Source organism: Emydura macquarii, unplaced genomic scaffold, assembly GCF_026122565.2.
Source record: "Emydura macquarii macquarii isolate MOO-44397 ecotype Brisbane River unplaced genomic scaffold, CSIRO-AGI_Emac_v2 contig_729, whole genome shotgun sequence".
NCBI lineage: Eukaryota > Metazoa > Chordata > Testudines > Chelidae > Emydura > Emydura macquarii.
This window is the reverse complement of record NW_027130866.1, coordinates 1,051,032-1,076,448: the sequence shown is the minus strand read 5'-3', so window position 1 is coordinate 1,076,448 and position 25,417 is coordinate 1,051,032. Positions and strand designations below refer to the sequence as shown.

At 44.0% G+C, this 25,417-nt stretch overlaps 1 protein-coding gene across 1 annotated transcript in view; it reads left to right on the top strand.

Moving 5' to 3' along the window:
* The window catches only part of ACAP2 (ArfGAP with coiled-coil, ankyrin repeat and PH domains 2), a 101,861-nt gene that overhangs the window by 33,888 nt on the left and 42,556 nt on the right, over positions 1-25,417 (top strand). The window contains exons 8-10 of the mRNA XM_067542830.1: positions 625-720; positions 7,649-7,723; positions 19,768-19,880. Of these exons, the coding sequence (XP_067398931.1) occupies positions 625-720; positions 7,649-7,723; positions 19,768-19,880 (284 nt within the window). The remainder of the gene's footprint in view (positions 1-624; positions 721-7,648; positions 7,724-19,767; positions 19,881-25,417) is intronic.

Sequence of the window (25,417 nt, the reverse complement as noted above, 5' to 3'; positions counted from 1 at the left end):
CTTTTCCCTTAGGCCTCCATGCCTGGGAAAGGTCCTTTGACCTCTTTGGGCAGGATTTTTCGCTCCCCCTGTCTTTGTACCTGCAGGGTTCTCTTCTGCCAGCATTCTGCTCCTTCTCCTAAACCCTCCTGATTTCTGACAGTGTCTTGCCTGCTCACACACACTGGTAGCTCACCTCACTCTCACAACTCCAGCCACACCCTTTCTCTGGAGGGGAAGCTTTTAACAAGTCCTGGGTGGGGCCTTGATTGACTCCAGGTGTGTTAATTAACCAGGAGTAACCCCTGCTCAGCTACCAGGGGAAAGGGACTTGCTGAGCCTGGGGCTGATATATTGGCCTTCTAGGATGCTCCGGTAGCCATCTAGTCTGACCATGTCATAAGTCATTTAGACTTATGAAAAGTGGCCGCACAACGGTTGTAGAATAATACCGAGTCAAAATGGTATTATTTTACATCCACTTTGCAGTTGTGTGTATTTCCACAAGATGCAGGGCAGTGGAGAATGAAGTCCTACACTTAAAGCTTGTTTGCAAGATTCATTCAATGTGAGTTATGTATGTGAGATCTGGTAATACTCTGTTTAAAACTTCTCTCTAAAGTATACGTCTATTCTCTATTCTAGATGCTGTCCTTCATGTATGCACATCTGACCTTCTTTCATCAAGGCTATGAACTATTTAGTGAGCTTAAGCCATACATGATTGACCTCGGAGCACAGGTAATGTTACAATACAACTCCTGAATTAAAATGCACATTCTCATGTGTATTTGGGAAACCCGTTGGGGAGAACACTGTATGTACCACAGCTACTGTACATTATTCAATAGAAATGAAAACTTTGGGGGATAGGCATGATGAAGGCCATTGCCAGTGTAAAAATTATACATTTAAAATGTGTTACTAATTAAATGAAAAAAGTTAATACAACATTAATGCTGCAAATAAAAATTACATTTTGTATTTCCTTACATTTTTCAAATTTCCTAGTGCAAAATTAATTTATTCATGTTCCACATATGTACCTTTCTTTGAGAGAGTCAGCAAACATGTGGACAAGGGTGATCCAGTGGATATAGTGTATTTAGATTTTCAGAAAGCCTTTGACAAGTTCCCTCACCAAAGGCTCTTAAGCAGTGTAAACTGTCTTAGGATAAGAGGGAAGGTCCTCTTCTGGATCTTTCTGGTTAAAAGATAGGAAACAAAGGGTAGGAATAAATGGTCAGTGTTCAGAATGGAGAGGGGTAAATAGTGGTGTCCACCAAGGGTCTGTACCAGGACCAGAACTGTTTAACATATTCATAAATGATCTGGAAAAAGGGGTAAACAGTGAGGTGGCAAAATTTGCTGGCATATGAAATTACTCAAGATAATTAAGTCCAAAGCACACTGCAAATAGTTTTAAAGGGATCTCACTAAACTGGGTGACTGGGCAACAGAATGGCAGATGAAATTCAGTGTTGATAAATGCAAAGTAATGCACATTAGAAAACCTAAATCGTAAGTATACATATTAAACGATGGGGTTTAAATTAGCTGTTGCTACAAGAAAGAGATCTTGGTGTCATCGTGGGATAGTGCTCTGAAAACATCCACTCTATGTGCAACGGCAGTCAAAAAAGCTACCAGAATGTTGGGTGTCATAAGGAAAGGGATAGATAATAAGATGGAAAATATATTGCCTCTATATAAATCCATGGTACACCCACATTTTGAATTCTGTGTGCAGATCTGGTTGCCCCCTCTCAAAAAAGAGATTTTGGAATTGGAAAAGGTACAGAAAAGGGCAACTAAAATGATGAGGGACATGTAACAGCTTCCATATGAGGGGAGATTAATAAGACTGGGAAATTTCAGCTTGGAAAAGAGACAACTAAGGGGGAATATGGTAGAGGTCTATGAATCATGACTAGTGTGGAGAAAGTAAATCAGGAAGTGTATTTACTCCTCCTCATAACACAAGAACTAGGGGTCACCAAATGAAAATGATAAGCAGCAGGTTTAAAATGAACAAAAGGAAGTATTTCTTCACACAGCGCACAGTCAACCTGTGGAACTCATTGCTGGAGGATGTTGTGAAGACCAGTACTATAACACAGTTCAAAAAAGAACTAGATAAGTTCATGGAAGATTGGTCCATCAATGGTTATTAGCCAGGATGGGGAGGGATGTAAAAACATGCTGTGAAGTGTCCCTAGCCTGTTTGTCAGAAGCTTGCCAGAAGAAATGGATGATGGGATGGATCACTTGATGATTACCTGTTCTTCTTTGAGTAGTGTCCCTGGGGGTGCTCTGCATTAGGTATCAGCGTGTCCTCATGATCAGGGATATTTACAGTAGTACTCATCAGGGTCGTGCGTGTGCAACTCCCATTTCGCAGCGCCGTTGGTGCCTGTTTGGCACGAGCGTGACCTGACCCCCTAAGTTCTTTCTCAACTGTCTGTGGTTCCAGACGGAGCTCAACAGTTCTTATCAAACTTATCTTCTTTCTACTTTTACTTGTTAGAAAACCTGTTAGTTTAGTCAGTAATTCCTTTTAGCTAGTTAGTACATACTCGTCTTACCTCTAACAAAAAATGTTTTTCTTCCTTCCTCTTCTTTCTGCCCATATAAGAAATAGATTCAGCTACTTTCTTTTCTTTCGAAATATCTGCCAACATGCCTGATTCACCACTTTTTAAAAAATGCATATCGTACAGAGAAGCCATGCCAGCTTCAGACAGACACTCAGAATGTGTCCGTTATCTGGGCGCGAGCCATATTCCTCAAACATGCACGCATTGCAGCAAACACAAAGGCAGAACCAGGAGAGAGAGAGGTCTCAGACTTAAGCTAATCTTGATGGAAAAGTTTTTGAGACCCTCTTCTGACCCAGGACCGGACAATCCTCTGGCAGATCAATCAGAAAGACCCTCAAAAAAGAGAGTATCAGCTTCACCTAGGAGGTAACCACTGAAGAAGAGAACCTCATCCCAAGGGGTAATAACCCCAAAGCCAAGTACCTATGAGGCTTCAGGCTCCTCGGTTATGGAACGGGCCATAGAACCTAAGGGCTCTCAAAGCCCTGGTTCGGAGTCAAGATGCAAAACTATGCAGACCTCCTCTGATATGGCACCGTCCAGAGCAACAGTACAGACATCACAGGCTAAACAGCCAGGAGCGAGAGATCCTCGGTGCTGACTATGGCACTGCATAATGCAAAGGTACTGATGACTAGCCTTAGACCAACTACGGCAACCCGTAGAAACACGGCACCAACGATGTACACAGCATCGCTGAACACGGATACACACCGCCAATGATGCTGGCTCCGCCAGCGGATACAGCACCATCGAAGGCACTGACCACGATCACGGCACGAGCCATCCACATCAGCTCCAATGCTAAAGAGCAAAGAGAGAACAAAACATCTCCAGCAACCAAAGGACACTGTCGTCATCACCTCAATCACTTTCTCTAGAGGCAGACACTTCGCACTTCCCCAGGGCACTTCGCACATGATGAGTCTCTTTTGCCAGTCGCCTTTTCTACCTGTGACAGCGGGAGTGACGAAGGTGAATTCTCTTCAAAACACCTCCTCCACAGGATCAACTTTGGAAGGTCCCAGATGTACACCATGATCTGGACAACATGTGTACCCATGGTACGGACCATCATGGTACGGACCACCCTTGCCTTATCATAGGTGGTGGCCAGGTTGGGATGCCTGGGCGAATTACAATAGGGCTTTTAGCAGACCACCCAGCCCTAGTACACACAGATCTAAATGTAATGTTACATTGGTTGCTGAACCAGTGCCAGAGACTGGAGATGAGGGTGTGGAATAGGGCATGACACCTCCTGCACAGGATTCCTCCTCCTCTCCAGACAAGGCAATAATGCCCACTCTGCTTACCAGTGCAGATGACTTCAAACAGTTTCATGAGCTGTTTAAAAGGCTGGCAGAAGTTCTAGAAATCCCTTTGGAAGAAGTCATAGAATCACAACTGTGACAAAGCTCTTCCTCTACCTCGGCGGGTCCAGCTCTTCCTTCGAGTGGTAGGTCAAGGAATTGTTTCATCCTTTAGTGTTTCCTCCACCCTGTAGGCGTGGGTGAGGGTAATGCAGCTGCTCTAAATGGCTGCTCCCTGCTAGCTCCCGGTCCTGTCTCTGGTTCCCTTAGGCCCCTGCCTCTTCGGTGGGGTTCTTGCCCCTCCAAAAAATAGCTGGTGGCGGATTAGGGGGGCCCTGGTCCCACCCTTGACTTCGGCCTCAACCCAGGGACCTTACAAGCAGCAGCCTCACACTGGCTTCAGGAAAGCTGCTAGCTTCCCTGGGTACTTCCCTGTGCCCCTTGCCTTAATGTCCATACCCTGCTCAGGCAGGAGCCCTCACTGGACTCCTTGCCAGGGAAGATTCTTGACCTCTGACAGCCCCACAGGCATGGGAGTGCCCAAACCAAATGTCTAGTTCAATATTTTCTCTTCTGGCAGGGACTCTTCCCTTAGGCCTCCAGGCCTGGGAAAGGTCCTTTGCCCTTTTCGGGGTGGCTTTTCCCCTCCTTCGTCTTTGTACCTGCAGAGTCCTCTCCTGCCAGCGTTCTGCTCCTTCTCCTCAACCCTCTTGGCTCTTGACAGCATCTTGCCTGCTCAAACACACTCTAGTAGCTCGCCTCACTCTCACAACTCCAGCCACACCCTTTCTCTGGAGTGGAGGCTTTTTACAAGTCCTGGGCAGGACCTTGATTAGCTCCAGGTGTATTAATTAACAGGGAGTAACCCCTGCTCAGCTACCAGGGAGAAAGGACTTACTGATCCTGGGGCTGACATATCGGCCTTCTAGCACTCTCCAGTAACCATCCGGTCTGACCCTGTCACACAACATAAACTACTGCGGATTCTCCCCACCACCACATCATCAAAAATAGCACTGCCAGTTAACGATGCACTACTAGAACCTGCCAACAACATCTGGCAAACACCGCCCACTATACTATCTACCCACGAGAGAGCAGATTATAAAAAAATTATGTACTGGTCAAGGGGATGGAATTTTTATTGTGATACTCTGCCCCCACTCTCTGGTCATCAATGCTGCAAACCAAAGAGCCAGGCAAACCACATACAAGTCCACACCTCATGACAAAGGTTGGAAGAGGCTAGACTGAGTAGGGATGAAAGTATATTCCTCAGTGACGCTTCAGTTAAGAGTAGCCAATTATACAGCTGTTATCAAATTATGACTACAGTAACTACACAAAAATGATGGAATTTATTAGTGACATACCAGACAACAAAAAAGAAAAATTTGGAGCAATCATAAAGGAAGGACAGCTCATTGCAAAAACAGCTCTGCAAGCGTCCCTCGATGTAGCGGACACAGCCGCCAGAATGACAGCGACAGTGGTTGTTTTGTGCAGGGCATCTTGGCTCCACTCTGCAGGCCTCCCTCGACAGTTGCAGGCAAAGATAGAAGATCTTCCAGTTCATAAATCCAAACTCTTCCCAGAAAAAACGGATGAGGTGCTTCACACGATGAAGGACTCATGAGCAACTTTACGCACACTCGGCATCTATCTATACATCTGCGATGAAAGAAAACAATTCAGGTACCAACTGTGATCCGTCCGTGCCTAGGGTAGCCACCTGAAAATGCCAGGGGCCCTTTACTGCATTCCAGTCTCTGGCTCCCAGTCGACCCCTAGGTCCAGTAAACAGACCAGTTGTTTAAAACTCTATGCTCTTCAACAGAAAGGTTTCTCCTGACCCCAAAGGGTCAGCCACAGCACCAGATCAATATAAGATTGGATCTTACCCAAAATACCATGCTGCCAGCCAACCCTTTAGTAAATAAAACTAAAGGTTTATTATAAAAGGAAAGAAACAAACTATAAGAAATGTTAAAGGATTAAAGCAATCCAATACATACAAATGATTTGAAAGTCCATATATATCAGGTTTCTAGTAGAATTGTGGAGTTTGCAGGCTTGTATATTCCCTCTGGTGTACATCCTGTACCTGGATGGGTCTCTGTCCTTTGTTTCACAGCTTCAGTTCAGTTTAATTCAGTTGTAGAGGAGTTGATCCAGAGGTAGGCTGGAGATTAAAGACAAAGACTGAAAGACAAAATGGTTCTCTGACAGCTGCCTTTTATGTCCTTTGGTCTTTGCCATGCTGCTTGTGGAATTTCGCAGGAACAAGATGGAGTCCAGAGTCACATGAGTAAGTCCTGGTGACTCATCAGGTATATCCTTGGCTTTCCCCCTGGGCCCATTGTACCTGTGAATTTCCTTAATGGGCCATTAAGCCGGCTAGTGCTGCAGCCGTCCTGTCTGGGGTGTCGCCCAGACACAACAATTTGAAATACAGATATATCAAACATATCCATAACTTCCATTACATATATGACACACTGACCTAAACTGCAAACAACCTCAAAACCATGAGTGGGCGTTGAACAATATAGTTCTGAAAAACATTTTCTGGCAATGGGGTCAACCAGTGATCAATCTCCTCACGAACACGAAAATTCACAAATCTCCTCACGAACACGAAAATTCACAAATGCTGCCCGGCCGCCGCCGCCGCCCCCCCCCCCCCCCCCCCCCCGTTCTGCTCAAGAGTGGGAATAGGAAAGGTCTCGATGGGGGATGCATTTCTTATCAATTGGAGCGAACACTTCCTGTACGGCCTGGTGCAAAGGTAGACACATCTGTACCCATTCTGACCATACTGGAATACATCCTAGAATTAAAGAAATCAGGACTGTCAATTAGCTCACTAAAAGTCCATCTAGCATCCATTATGGTTTTTCATGACAAAATCGATAAAGTAGTGTTCATTCACTCAACAGTGGAAAGATTTATGTTAGGAACACAAAAAGTATACTCCAATATATGCACCCCCACAACACCCTGGGATCTGAACCATTCTGGGCAAAAGCACTGTCATCAGTAACAGTATTATCATAGTTTTACTGACACTTTCTTATTGCAGACTCAGCAAGGCAGGTTTAAATAGTCATATTTTAAATTTCAAGACATTCTGCGTATGTTTATTTCTTTTTTTAAAAAAAATCTACTGTGTGCTGCATTTTCTTCAATAATCACTTTTTAAAAATGATCTTGGAAACTGCAAACAACCTCAATAGCTATGGACCCTGGCCTCATTTAATGCTGTTTCAGGGAGCACATGGGAGCTGTGGACACAATAGCTCAGCTGGGAACCTCACCACCTTCTCTTTGGGGGGGGGGAAATCACCAGCCTCCCCTTCTGTCTAGCTCTGTCTGCTAATGCCACTCAGTGCTGCTGAACGGGCCAGTCAGCCAGCAAGAGCAGCTAAAGCATGAGTCATTCCTTTCTTCAGAGGCTGAACATGTCATCAATGCAGTGCACCAGTCGCATATCTCTGGCACCTTTTCCTTAGAGCCTAAAGGAAATGTACACCTATCAAAGAGGTTTTGTGTCAGGAAAATGTGTCCTGTTAATTCAGAATGGTAGTAAAATGCTTTAAACAGCACTTCAGTTGATAGTAAAGGTAAAGCTCTGTGATCAAGGAAGTGACTTTCCTGTGTAAATAAGACAAAAGTCATGCAATGTCTAGACATAATGTATTTTTTCTAATGTGCATTATAAAGTCTAAAGAGCCAAATTTCTTTTTCTCTTTACAGCTGGAACGGTTGGGTATAGATGCTGCAAAGGAGAAGAGAGATATGGAGCAAAAGCACTCCACTATTCAACAAAAGGTACTTGAAGGAATGTGAAAAGGAAAGAAACTGCACACACATTTATACATCTGTTTGGTATGGCTCAGCAAGAGAGCAGCACTGCAATAGAACGGCTAGTGATAGTGTCCTTGGAGTGCAGTGGAATAGAATCACAGGTCATTACATGGAGAGATGGTTTGCAGATGTTCAAATTGTATTACCAAACAAGGTCACAATATTTAAGCGCTAGCTAAAATATCAATTTCACTGTTCAACTGAATGAATTTATTTAAGTGCTGAGAAATTTAACTCATTTATTAGAAACCTGACTCTGAATATGGTATCTTAGAGTCTTCATTGCCATAAAATTAACCTCTTGCTTGTTATAATTATTGTTGTGCAATATATATCTATAGAAAGGGCATTCCCCATCTGGCCTTATAGAGGTATGTTCTGTTTGTTTACTTCCTGAATTGAGGGCAAATATGAGTACAGTGTTTTGGGGTTGAGAATACCTGCCATCCTTGCAGACAAACAGTTAAAGAAAACCTATGGGGAAGCTTGGCTTATAGTTCTTATTTAAATGTATATGAATGTGAAAGCTAAACAGTAACTGGCAAATTTGGATCTGTATTAACTCGTGCTATTGCATGTTGGGAAAACTGCAGTCATTTCATGTGGAACAAAACATCTTCAATGGCATGGATAGTTCTGAAGAGCTGGATCAATATTCATTTTGCTATTGTAATACTAGAATTTAATGAAAAGGAAATTCAGTAGCAAAATCAAGTTGGGAATAGGATGGAAGTTCTATTTTGGGGAAAGCTTATAGCAGGAAAGTAATAGGCTCTTAAAAGACAGCCACACTAGAGACAGGATTAAGACCAGTCTTGGATTACATACCATCAATTGACCACTGAAGGAATAAGTTACATGACTTATTACCATGAGCTATAATAATTGCTGTAGGCCTATTGTCCTTACGTGTTTTGTTTTTTCCTTAAATGCTGCATAAGGCTGCGTTACAGGTAAACTGTTTCTAGTTAGCTGAGTGGTTCTTATGGAGCTTTTATAAAGAGATCCAGTACTTACGGAAACCTGATCAGTTAGAACTTCAAAAACAATGACTGGATCTTACTTCTTCTAGCTGTTCAACTACTGTACTTGAGTTGGGTTAGCAAACGGTGTGAAAATAATTTAATTCATCAAGTCATCTGTAATTATTTTAGTTTCTTAATAATGTTACAGCCTGCACTGGCTCCCAGTGCATGTCCAGATACCGTCCATGGTGGCGGTTTTGCTTTAAAAAGCTCTATGGTTTAGCTCATGTTTCTGTTGGACATATGCTCCTTATCTCATCAGTCAAGGTCACCCACCCTCAGTGCTATGATGATAGTTTCTAGATTCATAATTCTGGGGCTTGAGGGAAGACAGTTTTTGATGAAAAAGCCCTTATCTTGAACTGCAGCTGCTAAAATTGCTTCCCTTGTCTCTCATTTAGATCATACCTTTCCCTTCTGCAAATCCTTCCACTTGCCGATGTACCGGATTTAAGCTTCTTTCCTTGCAGGGTCTTCACAACCCTTATCTGGCCTAAAGCCTAGATCTTGTTTCTTATATCATCTCATTGTCTGGCACTCTAGGATGCCGGCCTTGTTGTCCTATTTCTTTCCTTCTTCCATGCTGTCCCATATGCATGAGCGCTCACAATGTTAGCAAACCAAGCACTTCCCTCCTCCCACCACTATTCACATCCCTCCTAAAGGTTTGCTTATTCCTTCAATAAAAAGTGTGTGTGCGCACATATAATTCAGAGTTTTACCTTGATACCTTATCTCGGTTTTCCAGTCTCTCTCTGTGTATTGCGTAGCTGGTAAGCTCTTCAGGGAAAGGACTCTGTGTGTGTGTGGGTGGGGGGAGAGGCGGGAACCAGAGTAATTAAATAACCCATTTCTCCTCTGGCTCAACAAAGACTTGGTTTGTTGATCTTCAGTGTGCTGAAAGGTATCTTTTAATTCTGGCTTTTCCTGAGAGGTTGGTATAAAAGTGGTGGGACTGGGTTTGATTTGCTGGGTAATTTGATTTTTTCCTTAGGTAAGAGGGTCTCCATTTTTTATGGTTTAATGTATGTGCCTGCAGTGTGTGCATGAACCTAGCAAGGATGATGGAAACAATCCATATGTGCAAAAATACAGTAAATGAACTTTTCTTTCCTATGAGCGGGTACATGGTGGTTGGTGGAATAAGATAACAACCTTATTAACTATAATGTTACAGATGGAAAAACAAGTATTTAGCTGCCAAAAGGGGAGAGGCAGCATTCAGTCTAATGTGAGACTGCCAGAGCTCTTGTTTTCTTAGAAGTCTGATGCAGCCATGTGTTGCAGCAATAACTTGTTGAGTTATTAAATAACTCAACAATCACTTAGTTAATCCCTTTCTGTCAAGGCCATAATGATGTTAGGTTTTGTAACACAGCTTATGTAACGCTGTGAACACAGGCAATAATATGGTAAATATGTTTATACTATATTCAAAGTATGTTGTTCATTGTATTCAAACACTATCCTTTCATGTAAAAAGTAACCTCCAGAGTAATGCTTGGGAGGCAGCTGGAGTGAGGGGAGATAGATGGGAAAAGAATCATAGCATAGTCCCATCCAGCCAAGTTGAGTCAGATGTTGCCCTGTCTTTAAATCAGGAGTGGATTATGGAGCACACATTCTGGCCCTCTGCTATTAAAGGGAGAATGAGCTGTCTCAACTATCTAAAGCAGAACTACTGTTGGAAAATTAAGAGTTACTTCCTAGCACTAAAATAGGGATGAGCCAACCTCGTGTGGCCCCAGCTTCTGATAACTTCTCAAACTATTTTGGGTTTTGCTAAAATATCTCAAGTTTGTCAGTTTCCCCCTGTATTTTGAAACCATGTTGGTTTGGTTTTTTTCCTATGGTGATTGTTTCAAACCCAGTGAAAACATCTTTCTGGGGTGCCGTCACTGTGTGAAGGGAATAGAAGAGCCCATCTCAAAAGCTAGGTTTGCACAATTTTTACCCTAAATACTGTGTATACTGAATGCTGTATTTATTTTTCATTAAGATTTTTCTCTACCCTCATCTCTGCTTTTTTCACACGCCCTGTATTTGATGTTCATTCCACCCACCCCATTTTCCATCTAGTTACTTTTACTGGGTTTTTTCTCTGCTCCTTTTTTCACAGTTTCACTTAAGCAAAGTACAGACCCAGCGTTTGAACATTGAGTGTGTTCAAAGTCAGGCAAAAAGAGTTTACCCATCCTTTCCATAAACTCGAATGAAGATCTTATAACCAGTCACTAATTTTGGATATTGCAAGATGGATCTAGAACTGCAGTTGCTGAAGAATAGGATTATTTACAATGGTCACAAGAAAATTATCTGAAAATGAAAGTGGAAAAAATACATGTTGCATAGCAAGTTATGAAAAAAAATCCAGTATGTCTAAAATATTGATGTTTTTTAAGAATTTCTGGGGAAATATGGCTATTGTAACACTGTCAAATGTAGTAAGATATACTGTGGCCTACTAAATTAGTGTTGGTTGCCCACATTAAAGTTGCATTCGGAGTAACTTTACTAAGGAGATCTCTGTCTTTCAAAAATACAAAAAATGTTGAAGAGCATACTACTCATTTCAATTGTCTGTCTGGCTCACTTCCTCGACATACTCCTCTCCCAGTAACTGGCAAATCTTGAGACATGAATACCTAAATAAAAAATATAGTTTGAATTAAAAAGAAATATAATGCTATAGCACTTCAGTGCAATGTTCACAGTGCTAGTTGAAAGTTTTGTCTATGCTGGTTAGCTGAAACAGACATTTCTGTTGAAATGACACTTAATTTGCAAAAAGGTTAACAGTCTTTAGGAAATATGTATATGCTTGAGGAATATAAAATTCTAGATCATGTGAAATGATTGGGTTTATTTCCTATACAGTTCTCTGTAAGCAGCTGGATGTATTTTTTCCCCTCTGATTATTTTTGTGATTCATTAAACTTTTTTTCCATATGCCAAGATAAAAATACATTACAGTAACATGACCACTTTGCCCCTCTTGTTTATATTGTGAAATACAAAGATGCTAAAGACCATGTTCTGTTTGTCGGTTTCTTTTTCAACAGCTATTCTGTTGCTGTTATAGCAAATTTGCCCCCCCCACCAAAACTCCACCAGTGGAATACTATGGATAGAACATTTGGAGGCTTTTAATTGTTGTTTTTGGCTTTCTCTTACAGTTTGAGGTTTGACTCATATGTAAATGACCTGCTGTACAAAAGTACAAACATTACAAATACTTACTTAGTCAGTTGTGTGCTGTGTGTAGATGGGAAAGTATGAAGCTATTGTCTGCACCTACCCTGAAGTCTTAATGTACCATGTAAGATAGCAAGTCAGTTCAGCTAAGATCAGCAATATTGTCCATGCCTCAGGGGGAAGTCATGGTTTCGATCAGCTTGAATTGAATCAAGAACAGCATAATGAGAGAACACTTGGATCAATTATGTTCACACAAGACTACAAAGGAAGCTTAAACCAATGGATCACATTTCTTTTAAAATGACAGTTGCAATATCAGAACCTAGAGGAAAATGTGATTGCATGGCACTCTAGATTGGGCAGAAAGAATCTGGAGAATATATCCTTTTTCCTCAGACAAGCAATCATTAGGACAGTGAGATGCACATCTTTAGCAGGTTCCATTATGTCTGGGAATTGGTAAGTTTGAGAGAAAAATTAAAACATTTATTAAATTAATTAAATTTTATCAGAAAAATGTTAGCTAAGCACATTTTAGCTCTTTTGAAAAGGGCACAGAATGGAAAAAAAAATCCTGAAAATATTTTGTAGAACACTTACCTATAAAAGCGTCTGTGTATGTAATGTGCTCATTATCACATTCTACTAAAATGATACTGTAATATTTATACTGTGTGCATTTTTATATGAAATCTTTATAATATTTAGCATCTTCTGAATTGGAGACCAGGCGTCAAAGTATTAAGACTTATGATATGAAATGTTGAGGAATAAAGAAAAGTATGTGTGTCTGAATTTTGGGTTATAAACTGCTTTGTTTTTATGGTTGTTGTTTTTAATATATAAGCCCTTACAATCGATGGTGACTGCTAAAATTCAAACAATAGTTGTTACTTTTACAGTGAGTGCCTGCTATCAGATTCTGGATTACTAGCCAGGTTTAATGTTCTGATCATGATATAGTTTATATATATATATATATAATATATTAAAATAAATTATGAATAACTGAGAATATTCTGTGTTTAAGTTATTTGGCCATTTTATTGAATAACATGCGGTCCTGGGCCCATGCACATGCAGTCTTTATGACCTGCATCCATTCAGAAAAGGACTATACTAGTAGTTGCCCTGGTTGGCTGATCCTCTGCTAGGTCATCACACTTTCTTCCATTTATGGGGACAGAACTGTGGTCCTTTTGGGGTCTTTTTAGATTCCTATTAATGAGGTCTGAGGCTCTTCGGTGGGTGCAGATTATGCAGTCTCTGCCACCTCCTCTTTTCCTTCTACCCTAGGCTTGGTCTCGATACAGTTGGTATCCATTGAACTATTTCAGTTAAGGGTGTGGTGGTTTTTTGTGTTTTAAAACCAAGATAGTTAAATCAGTACAACCCCTCTTGTGGACACAGTATAAAGTTGCCTTATAAGTGTGTAGCTTATTCTTCTTTATTTCTATGAATAAGCTATGTTTCAACAAGTACCTTTGTACCAGAGTAACTGTCTCCATACGAGGAGGTTGTATTGCCGTAACTGCACTCATCTCTGATATAGCTGAAGGCAGCACAGAAAGTGGTAGATGAGCCCCGTGCGGCAAAGCTCAAATCAGAGAGTTAAATGGAGTCCCTCATTAACTGCAAATAACTGCTGCTAAAAACGAGTATGGTCTGACCGCTTTGCTCTCTGTGAGACGTTTCTGTGCAAGTTTGTCATTGTCACCTACCCTCAGCAATGAACTTCCCCTTAAAGTGACCAAAGAATGGTTGACTTTAGGGCTTGTCTACACAGCCCTGCTGTGTAGGGTAGAGTCACACCCCAACTTGCCATGAACTAGAAGTTCTAGCAGAAAAGTTCTGTTAATTTTTGACTTACAAAGTGAATTAAAATCTTGCTGAATTAAGGTCGCTTTATGTCTGAATAAGCTTGACCACACAGTGCTTTCATGCAGTTTAAACCACTTTGAAAGTGAATTCAGTTTAACTTTCCGGAGTTTGCTATGTAGCCAAGCTCTAAATTGATTTCTTGTGCCTTGGACCATGGCTCACAGTTCCGCTGTGTTTGAACATATATGATGCCACTCTGTGCGTGTAGATCCCTGGCATCCTTCATCCCATTACACACAATGAAGATCTAGACGCTTGGTATCCACCCAAGGAACAGGTGTGTGTACCCCCAGGAATACGAAAGCCAGCAAACAACTGCTATGCATACTGCTTACAGATCAGCACCTCCTTCATAGATGTGAATCTGTTAGTCTCCCTGAAGAATGTCATAACTGACCCTGTCCTGAAAAAAGCCATCATTCGATGCAGAAAGTCTTTCTGTTGTCCTGTCTCTAGCATCATGTTCTTCGGAAAAATCATTGAGAAAATAGTGACATCCAGGGTCCAGCCAAGTATGATCTCTGCAACCGGCCTGGATGCTTTGCAGTCAGGCTCCAGACAAGGACACCGCATACAGTCAACATTAATGGCATTAAGACAGCCTTCTTATGGCAATGGGTGGAGACTACGTCTCAGCGTTTCTACACTTAACCTTTCCTCTCCCTTCTGACACAGCTGCCCTGTTTAGATGATACGGCAGGAGAAGATGGTGCAGCTATACAATGGCGTCAATTGTTCCTTTTCCGCCTGATGCAGAGAGAATGGACAATTGCTTCTCTTCCTTTCCAACACTCCATCAACCGCACCTAGGGATCTATCTTAGTCTCCCTCATCAATATCTAGGCAGGACCATTTAGAGGGTGGTGAGGCAGCAGATTTCCTGTTGCCAATAATAAATTGATGACACTCAGCAATCTCTCTCCTTTTCCAAAAAGACAACCAACATCTGCACAAGGATGCTGCAGTGTCTGCAGGTGATGAACTCCTGGATGAAGAGCAGCTAGCTCATGTCAGTGCAAGCAAGACTGACGGGCTAATGGTCAGAAGAGGGATAAAAGTTTTGAAGAAGTGGCCATTGTCTTCCCTTTCAACTGAAGGTGCTTTTTTGTGTCACTTGAGACATTTTTTGGGATACGTGCTTATTATTCCAAATTCCAGGGGATGTGTCTTTATTGACAGCAGTGCCCATGTTTTTCTTCTGTGGTCCCTACGAGTTATTTATTTTGTGCTCTGGATGTTCAACTTCCACGAGCTTTGTGTTTTTGGCAAGGTTGAGGAAGAGAAATCCTATCAGACTTGTTAGCCAGGTATTGTCCTTCTTTTCTCACTGTTCTTGCTACTGTGTTTTCTCTCTCATGTTTATTGAAGAATCTCTATTGATATGAGTTCAGTCGTGATTCCAAAGAGCAGCTTGGGCTGTGAATTTAACAGCCATCTGATGTATGTGGAGGCTTACTATCTAGTCATTTTATGGGGAATAGTGTTCAGATCCCTTAGACATCTTTGAAAATCTTACCCTATTAATAAAACATTTGATGTAAAACTCAGAACATACACAATACAATTCAGATGTACTCAAAGCAGAGGGATAATAAAAGAAATAGCTTAAGATCTTGGGTGGTGACTCTGCAAAACACAGATGTATAGTGGTGAGCATGTTGTTGCTATGTAATAAATAAATAATGTTCTAATAAAGACACGGTGATTACCACAGTTTCTGATTGATTGTAACTTTCTGAAAATACACTTTTAGTTAGGTATTATGTCACTCTTTTGTATCTGGACAGTTGGATGTTCTGCTCTTAATGAAATTACAGAAGTTTTTATATTTCTTCTTTGGTTGATTGCATGTGCATTCCACTGCAGATGAGTGTGCGTCCCAAGCGCAGACGACAGAAATTTTTCCCTTGCTGGTACCCATCAGGGTGGCTTGGGCATCCTCTGGTGCCATACTCTCCTAGCACCAGTATAAAGGGGCCAGCTGACCCCACACTCCTTTAGTTCTTTCTTACCACCTGTGATGTTCGCTGGAACTGTTCTTGCTTTGGCAAACTTTCTCAGGGGGTCTTCCTTTTCCTATAACTGTATATAGTTTGGCTAGTTGTAAATAGTCAGTTTTTAGTCAATTAGTGTAGTTTGCGCATCTCAGTGAGTTAGTGGAGTTCCACCCATACCTGGTGCTGAGGGATGGCTCGGTCACCAGGTTTCAAGCCCTGCGCCTCCTGCAACAAGGCGATGCCCATGGGAAGACCCGCATTCTAGCTGCCTGGAGTGCCTGGGGGAGGCTCACGGTGGGGACTCCTGCCAGCTCTGCAGGGACTTTAAACCCCTCACGAAGAAGGACCGAGATGTCAGGCTGAAGTTTTTACTTATGGAGGCATTACTGAGATTTTCCTTCAAGCTGAGCTGGTTAGACTCAGCACTGAGCACCTTGGCATCGGTGAGGAATGCTCCTCTGACGGTGTGGGAGTCCCGACACCGTTCACCATCCCCAGTGCCTAGGAAAAGGCACAAAAAGAAGCCGGCCAAGAGGGGACGTTCACTGACACCCAAGATGGTCAGGCATGGGGATCAGAGTAGAGTGCCACCTCAGCCAAGTCACTCCTCTCCCTCGGCATCTCAGCAGTTGGCACCGTTGAATCTGATACCGGATGAGTCGTCTACTTCAGAGAGACGCGTGGTACCAGCACTGTTGCAGTGCCATCTACGCTGGATGCATTTGCCACTGCCAAAGACTTGCTATCGCTGTTGGTACCGGTATCTCTGGCAGTGCAGGAGCTGGCAGTACCGGTGCTGGCTGGCAGGAGGGAACCTGTTGCTCCCAGTTACCGTTTGGCACCAGGTTCCATGATACTGTGTAAGGGGAAACCGACCCCTCGTCACAGACCTCCCCCATCTTGGCACCGGTCTCTGGCACTGGTGGGAACCACATCTCATCATCTTCGAAGTCGGAGGTTGGGTTGTACTCCACTCATTCAGGGAGTCACCCCTGTTACTCCAAGACACTCTTACCCTGCCATAGACCAAGGCACAGGGGTGCCATCAAATGTTTGGCCTAGAGGTCACTGGGGACCTATGCCAATGTAGAGCTTACCTCCCAGAAGGTCAGTTTCAAATGATCATGTCCCTGATTTTACCTCAAAGGGCCACCTGATTACAACAGCCCAGAATTGCCTGAGGCTTTTGGGTCACATGGCCTCACGTACGTATGTGGTGCAATGTGCAAGACTACACCTCAGATCTCTCCAGATGTGGCTGGCCTTGGGGTACTCACCAAACCACCACCATCTGGACTCTGGACTCATGGTACCTTCTCAGGTCCTCGCCTCCCTCGACTGATGGCTGGATCCACTTACGGTACTATTTGTGCGGGTGTCCCCTTTTCATGGTCCCAGCTGTCCATGTCCCTGGTCTCAGACACATCCATGCTAGGGTGAGGCGCTCAGTTGGGACCCTTTTGGACTGAAGACCTTTGATCTCTGGAAGAGCTCTCACTCCACATCAATGTCAAGAGAACTCAGGGCAGATTGCCTGGCCTGTCAGGTGTTCCTGCTACACGTTATGGGCAAGAACATCTCGGAAGACATGTCAGACATGTCTTACGGACAACACTACAGCAATGTTTTATCTTAACAGGCAGGGAGGGGCTCACCCTCTCCCCTGTGTCGGGAAGCAAATTCAGCTATGGGAGTTTTGTATAGCACACTCAATTCACCTTGAGGCCTCTCAGCTTCTGCGAGCGAGAATGAGCTGGCACATTGCCTCAGCAGGTCTTTCTCCAGTCACCACGAATGGTCCCTTTGCCTGGATATCGCAAGGACGTTTTTCAGCAGTGCGGGACTCCCCATATAGAACTTTTTACAATCTGGCACAACAGGAAGTGTCACCAGTTCTGCTCCCTGCGAGGTCACAGCTTGGGATCTCTCTCAGACACCTTCCTACTACCGTGGATAGGTCATCTGAACTACACTCCCCCCCTTTCCCACTCATGCACAAGGTTCTACTGAAGATCAAGTGGGACCGGCACCGGGTCATTCTAATAGCCCCAGCATGGTCCCATCAGTGTTGGTTTGCCACTCTGCTTCTCTGTGGTGGCTCTGATCCTGCTTCCTCTACACCCAGACCTAATCTCTCAGGACCACGGTTGGCTGCTCCACCTGAACCTCAGTTCCCTACTCCCGATGGCCTGGAAGCTCCATGGCTAAATCCTGGAGAGCAGACTTGCTCAGAGCAGGTTCATCAGGTTCTAATAGGTAGTAGAAAGCCGTCCACCAGAGCTGTTTCTCAAAGTGGAAGTGTTTTTCCGTCTGGGCTTCCCAGTGCAAGTCTTGCCCACACACTCGTCATTACAGGGAATAGTCGAGTACTTATTACACCTGAAGCAGCAAGGCTTAGCTATCTCCTCAGTTAAGGTTCACCTTGCAGCAATATTGGCTGATATGGAGGTAACTGGTCCTTTTTTATGAGATGTCTGTTTCCTCAAGGGCTTAGAAAGATTATACCCCCAAGTACGATATCCCGTTCCTCCCTGGGACCTGAACCTGGTCTTATTGAAACTTATGGGACCTCTGTTTGAGCCATTGGCAGTATGCCCCTTGTTATCTCTCTCCTGGAAAATGGCTTTCTTAGTGGCCGTTGCATTGGCCAGAAAGGTCTCAGAGATCCACGCCCTCACTTCAGAACCTCCATACACAGTCTTCTTAAGGATATAGTGTAGTTACGTCCTCACCTCGTTTCCTCCCAAAGGTGGTTTCACAGTTTCTTAGCAATCAGACAGTCTTCCTACCTGTTTTCAGCATCTTCACTCTTTTTGGACATTAGATGAACCCTAGTGTCGATAGAAAGGACCAAACCATTCTGCAAATCCACCCAACTGTTCATAGTGGTAGCTGACAGGATGAAGGGTCTCCCTATCTCTGCTCAGAGAATTTTGGCCTGGATCACATCATGCATTTGCACATGTTACAGTCAGGCGGGTGTTCCACCACCCGCCATCCTGACTGCTTGCTCCACGAGGGTGCGAGCATCATCAGCTGCATTCCTAGCACAGATCCCTGCTCAGGACATTTGCAGAGCAGCGACTTGGTCATCAGTACATATATTCTCTGCTCATTACACCATCAGTCGAGCTGTTTTGCAGGCAGCATGTCCATGAACTCTGATACCACCCAATGCAACGTTTGGGAGTTGCCTACAGAGGAGTGTGCATGTGCAGTCACTCAAAGCATTAAAAACAATTGCTAACCTCCCGTAACTGTTCTTTGCACATGTCCATTCTACCGTAGGTGTGTGCACACGCCGAGCACAGCTGCTGGAAATTTTTACCTAAGTGGCACTCATGGGGGACACTTGAGTGTCCTCTGGTGCGTGTGCTCATAGCACCAGCAGTATACAAGGCCCAGCCGACCTCATGTCCCCTCAGTTCCTTCTTTCCAGCCAGCTCCGATATAGAGGGGTAGGAGGGCGGGTTGTAGAATGGACATGTGCAACACATCTCGAAGAACAACAGTTACGGAAGGTTAGTAATTGTTTTTTCAGTTCAGTTCATGATTTTCAGTTTCTTGGCTTTTCAACTTTTTGCCCACTGCTGATGTGCAGCTTATTGAGCTATAGAATGCCTCTTTTTCACAAGTGTCTGTAAATATGGCTGGTAAAACTCCCTATGTCTCATTAATTATATAATGCAATTATGACAATTACAGGTTTTATGAAATAAATTGACTCTAGTGTCCTAAAACCTTCCCTGAAAATTCACCTTCTTCATGTAGTAGTGTGTGGGCCTAATAGTTGCAGAATAATTAGTAGGTATTGCAACCACGATGCCATTACCAAGTGATCTTCATAGTTTGAAATTAATATATTGAGCTGCATTTGAAACTTAAATGTGTCTTTTTTAAATACCAGGATTTCTCCAGTGATGATACTAAGCTAGACTACAATGTCGACGCAGCCAATGGCATTGGTATGGAAGGATATCTCTTTAAGCGAGCCAGCAATGCCTTCAAGACTTGGAACAGGTAATGCTTCAAAACCTCACCTTGTTATGGTTTATAACCATACTGGTTATTGGACTAAAATCTGGGCTGATTTATAACCCTTGAAAACCCCTTGATTCCACCGAGTTGCCCAAGGCATTAATTGGCACACGATTTGGCCTGTTATATTTACTGCAATGACTGTACACAATTCAAAGAAATTTCTTGGTTTTCTTCCTTGCTTGTTTGCAAGTACAGGGCCTGATCTCTGCAAGCTCACTTCTCAAAGCTTCTGTTGAAATCCGTAGACGCTTTGTGCACAGATGGCTTGCTGGATTGGGCCCATGGATTGTGACTTCACTTGGACTTTGCCTTACTTTTTGGGTGGAGCCATATAACTCGTGATGTACAATATTGTTATCTATAAATGTAAACTCTGGGGAAATAAAAATGTATAAAGATCTGTGGTTAAATGAAAATATACAGGTAATGGGGGAAAAAATAGGGAGGGACTCTAATGGCCATGTCTACCTGGGGACACTTGAAACCTAAGGCGAATCAACTAAAGATGTGAAGTCAGTGCACATAAGTTAAAGTGTGTTATCCTCCCTCCCCCATGCAGACTCTGTGAATGTGTACAACCAAAATTTGGTTCGCCCTTTTGCCATGGTTGTAATAAAGACCCAACTGTATGGACAAGTAACAAGAGGAAGCTGGACAGAAGTTGTATGATGTGGGATTGGCTGACAAATATGGTCTTTGCATCATGGTTTCATAGCTATTGATACAAGCTACACATGAGTTGTGTCTGAATAATGATGTAATTTCAGTCTGTTAAAGATTTTAAAATGCTAATATAAAATACACATATCGAAACCACATTAGTAATTGCAGGAGGACATGCTATGAAATCCCGTCAGCACAGATCTGCGGAGTTGACCTTACGCTGTCAAAACAAACCTAAACAATGGCAACTGCAAAAATACTACCTTGTTAGAGAGAGCTGAAATAAACAGTGCTGCAGTAAGCCTGAAATTCTTGGTTTTACTGGGTAACAAAATCTTGGATTTGTTCATATTTTCTTACTTTTAATCATGCTGTAAGTATACAGTAAACCTAATGCAGGAATTACTTCATCTTATATACTGCTGATAAATTACCTCACCATATGTGAAAGCCTAAGTTGAATGTCACACAGTCACTCTGGAAATGAGGAAAATCAGGTGTGACGGACTGTAGAAGACATCAAAACATTTAGTATTTGAGTCAGAATAGGACACTTACAAATATAGCACAAAACTTTCTTATATAATCTAATAGATATATAATCATTTATTACCAAAAATATGGCACTAAGATATTATTAAAAATAATTCTTTATGGACAGTACAGATAAATCATGGATCTACTTTGACGAGTGTCCAAACCAGCTCCATTTTCTCCTTTCTTAAATAAGGAAATGGGAATGTTAGACTAGATGATCACAGTGGTCCCTTCTGGCCTTGGAATCTATGAATCTTGGGAAAAGAAGGTTCTTGTTTCAGTCATCCATTCTAAGGCCAGAAGGTCTGACCTCCTGGATAACACAGGCCATAGAACTTTCCCAAAGTACTTCCTAGAGCAAATCTGTTAGAAAAACATCCATCTTGATGTAAGATTTGTCAGTGATGGAGAATCCGCTCCAGCCCTTGGTAAATTGTTCAAGTAGTTAATTAATCTCACAGTTAAAAATGTATATCTTATTTCCTGTCTGAATCTGTCTAGCTTCAGCTTCCCGTTTTCTCTGCTAGATTGAAGAGCCCATTATTAAACATTTGTTCCCTATGTAGGCACTTTATAGACTATAATTGAGTCATCCCTTGACCACCTCTTTCTTAGCCTCTAGAAGCTCAGTCTATTTAGTCTGTCACTAGAAGGCATATTTTCTGATTCTTTAATCATTCTTATGGCTCTTCTTTGAACCCTCCAATTTATCAACGTCCCTGTTGAATTGTGGACTCCAGAACTAGACACTGTATTCAGCAGGGGTCACATCAGTGACAGCTATGGAGGTCAAATAACCTCTCTGCTTGTACTCAAGATTTCGTGGTTTATATATCCAAGGGTTTAATTAGCCTTTTTGGCCACATGTTTGGACTGAGAACAAATGTTCTGTTTGATTATCCACCATTACTCCCAAATTTTTTTCGGAGTCACTGCTTCACAAGATAGAATCCCCCATCCTGTAAGTGTGACCTACTTTCTTTGTTCCTAGATGCATCTATTTACACGTAGCCATGTTAAAATGCATATTGTTTGCTTGCCCCCACCTTATAAAATGATCCAGATAGCGTGGATCAGTGACCACTCCCCCATTTTTGAGTCATCCGCAACCTTTATCAGTGCTGATTTTGTTTTCTTCCAGGTCATTAATAATAAAAATGTTAAATAACATACGACCAGTATCAAATCCCTGTGGAGGAGTTCACTAGAAACACATCCGTTTCATGAAGATTCCATGTTTATAACTACATTTTGGGACCTAACAGTTAGCCAATTTTAAATCCATTTAATGTCTGCATTTTAATTTTGTCTTCTAGTTTTTTTAATCAAAATGCTGTGGAATACCAAGTTAAATGCCCCCCAGAAGTCTAAGTATTTACTTCAACATTATTACCTTTAACAACCAAACTTGTAATCTCATTAAAAAAAAAAATCAGGTTAGTGTGACATGATCTATTTTTTTGAAAAGCCATGTTGATTGGCATTAATTCTATTACCCCACTTTAATTCCTTATTAATCGATTCCTGGATCAGCCACTCTGTTATTTTGCCTGGGATCGATGTCCGAGGGACAGGCTTGTTATTACTTCAGTCATTCTGTTTACCCCATTTTAAATATTGGCACAACATTAGTTCTTCTGCGAGTGCTTGTTCACATCCATTCCATTGTAGGTGTGTGCGTGCCCTCGTGCACAGTTACCGGAACTTTGTTCCCTTTAGCAGTACCCGTAGGGCCAGCTTCGGCACCCCCTGGAGCCCCGCGCACATGACATGGTATCTGAGGCGTTGCCAGCCCTACGCCCCCTCAGTTCCTTCTTTCAGCCTGTGATGGTTGCTGGAACTGCCTTGACTTGCAATCGCAAGTGCTCAGTCCCTTTTGTTCTAACCTTAATTGTTTGGTTTTTTAACTTAGGTAGATTAGGCCTTAAGTGTTGTTAATAGCGGTAGGGACTTTTCTGAGAGCGGGGCATGTCCTGGTCACCGGACTTCAAACCATGTGCCTCCTGCGGGAAGGCCTTTCTGCTGAGCGACCCCATAATAGTTGCCTAAAGTGCCTGGGGGAAGCTCATTGCAAGGACAAGTGTAAGATTTGTAAGGCTTTCAGACCTCAGACCCAGAAAGACGGAGAGATCTGCTTGAAAGCCTTACTAATAATGGAGGCGGCACTCCGACCGGCCTCCGAACCAACCCACTCTGCTTCAGTACTGAGTGTGGTATCAGTACAGAGCGCGCTGTAGGCACCAGTTCCGCCTCAGCACCGGCCTTCTTCCTCTCGTGAAAACAACGTACGGAGCGGGGTTGCTCCCCTGCACCGAAGAAAGCGGGGTTGAGCATGGTGCTGCACCCCAGCCAGACTGTGGAGGCTCGCTCGTCACTGCCAGAGCCCATGTCTCCAACTACAGAGTGGGAGCATTCTAGGCGGCACGGACCTTGTTGGCCTGGCCCACACCCCCGCCCTGGCCTCTGCAAAGAGAGAAGGGTCCGATGTTTCAGGGGAAGCCCACATTGGAACCCCTTGGTTGGTTCAGATGATCCCTGGAGCGATCTCAGACAACCTGGTCACCCCGGGTGGGGGAGGGGGAGGTCAACTTGGCGTTGCTCCATGTCATGGTCGCCGGAGCACCCCACATCGGCGGTGCACAGAGCGAGGTCACCCTCTCAGCACTGGTCATGATCCCCGGCACTAGGTGAAGTTTGCGCCAGGAGGCAGCACCCATTGGGGTCACCTGCAGGTGGCCGCTCCCCAGAGGAAAGTCGGCACCGCTCCCGCTCCCCGGAGTTCACCCTCACCGCTGCAGCGCAGAACCTGGTCACTGGCGGCTGACGCGGCACCAAGAGGGAAGCAGCGCCATGTCATCCATGCCCAAGCAATGCTCTGGGAGTTCCAGCTCGCAGTTAGAGCATGGTTCCCCGCATCGGCACTGGGTATCATCGTCATCGTAATCAATGACACCGAGAAGCTGTTCTCCTGAGCACCACAGCACCCACAGATCAGGTCACTGCTCCCTCACTACTCAGCACCGTACAGCGGGAACCTCTGAGGCAGCCCCACCGTGGTCGTCTGACAGTGAGTCAGGGTCCTCTCGAGAGGACAACCACCGGGTGAGTCGCCGCCACCAACAAAAGGTGCTGGACCACCCTTCGGTTCAGGCAGCCCCGGGATGGCCTCCACAATGGCTGTATTGGGGACGCTGGGAATTTCCAGGTCCTCAGTCTGGGGTACAGTCCGCACCGCCGGCTGCAGACAAGGGCCATTGTTCGGTTTCCGATGACAAGTCGGAACCCCAGGAACAGACCTTTGTTCGGGCCCCTCGGCAGGGATGCCACCACCTGCGTCTCTCCAGTCGTCATTCTCTTCCCTGGATGAGGCGGTTGACCAGGGACACTCGGCACCCCTGGATGATTTCAGGGCGCATCAGGAACTCCTGAAAAGGGTGGCTTCCATCTTGGGATTGGAGGTGGAGGAGCTGAAGGAGGCATCAGACAGCCTCTTTAAGGTTCTGGAAGCGGCTGCCCCAGCCTAGGTTGCCCTTGCTGTGCATGAGTGGATATTGAAAATAGTAAAGGCCTGTGGCAGACCCCCTTCATCAGTGGCCCCAACCTTTAAGATGCTGAGAAAAAAATGCTACATCCCAGCACCCTAGATAGGTAGATGCAGCCAACCAGGGGGACAGGTGGGGACAGCCCGGCTCCACGCCGAAAAACTAGGATAACAAGAAGCTGGACCTGTTCAGGAGAGAGACTTATTCAACAGCAAGCCTGCAGTTTCGAAATGCCAATCAGCAGGCTCTCCTGGGCAAGTACAATTTCAATCTCTGGGACTTGCTAACGTGCTTTGCGGATGCTTTGCCCCAGGACTAGGTGCTAGACTATAGTACCATCCTGGAGGAGGGTATCACGGTGGCAAGAGCGGCGTTACAGGCGTCTTTGGATGCGGCAGACTTGGTAGGTAGAGCCATGGCCTCTGCCATCTACATGCGCAGGTGCTCGTGGCTGCAATCCTCGGGGCTGTCCCAGGAGGTCCAATAGTCCATCCAAGACCTTGCCTTCGACGGGTCGGACTTGTTTTCAGACCAGAGATGGATGCAACGTTGCATGGCCTGAAAGACTCAAGGGCCACGCTCCGCTTCTTGAGTCTTTATACGCCCCAGAACTCTAGATGCCAGTTCCGTCCTCAGGGCCAGCAACAGCAGAGGTACCAGCCACAGCGGTTCATGTCCTACAGACAGAGGGACAGAAATAGGGGATCTTGGAGACATTGGCCAATGCCAGGGTCCTCCTCAGCCCCCCAGCAAGAGTTGTCTAGGCAATCTGGC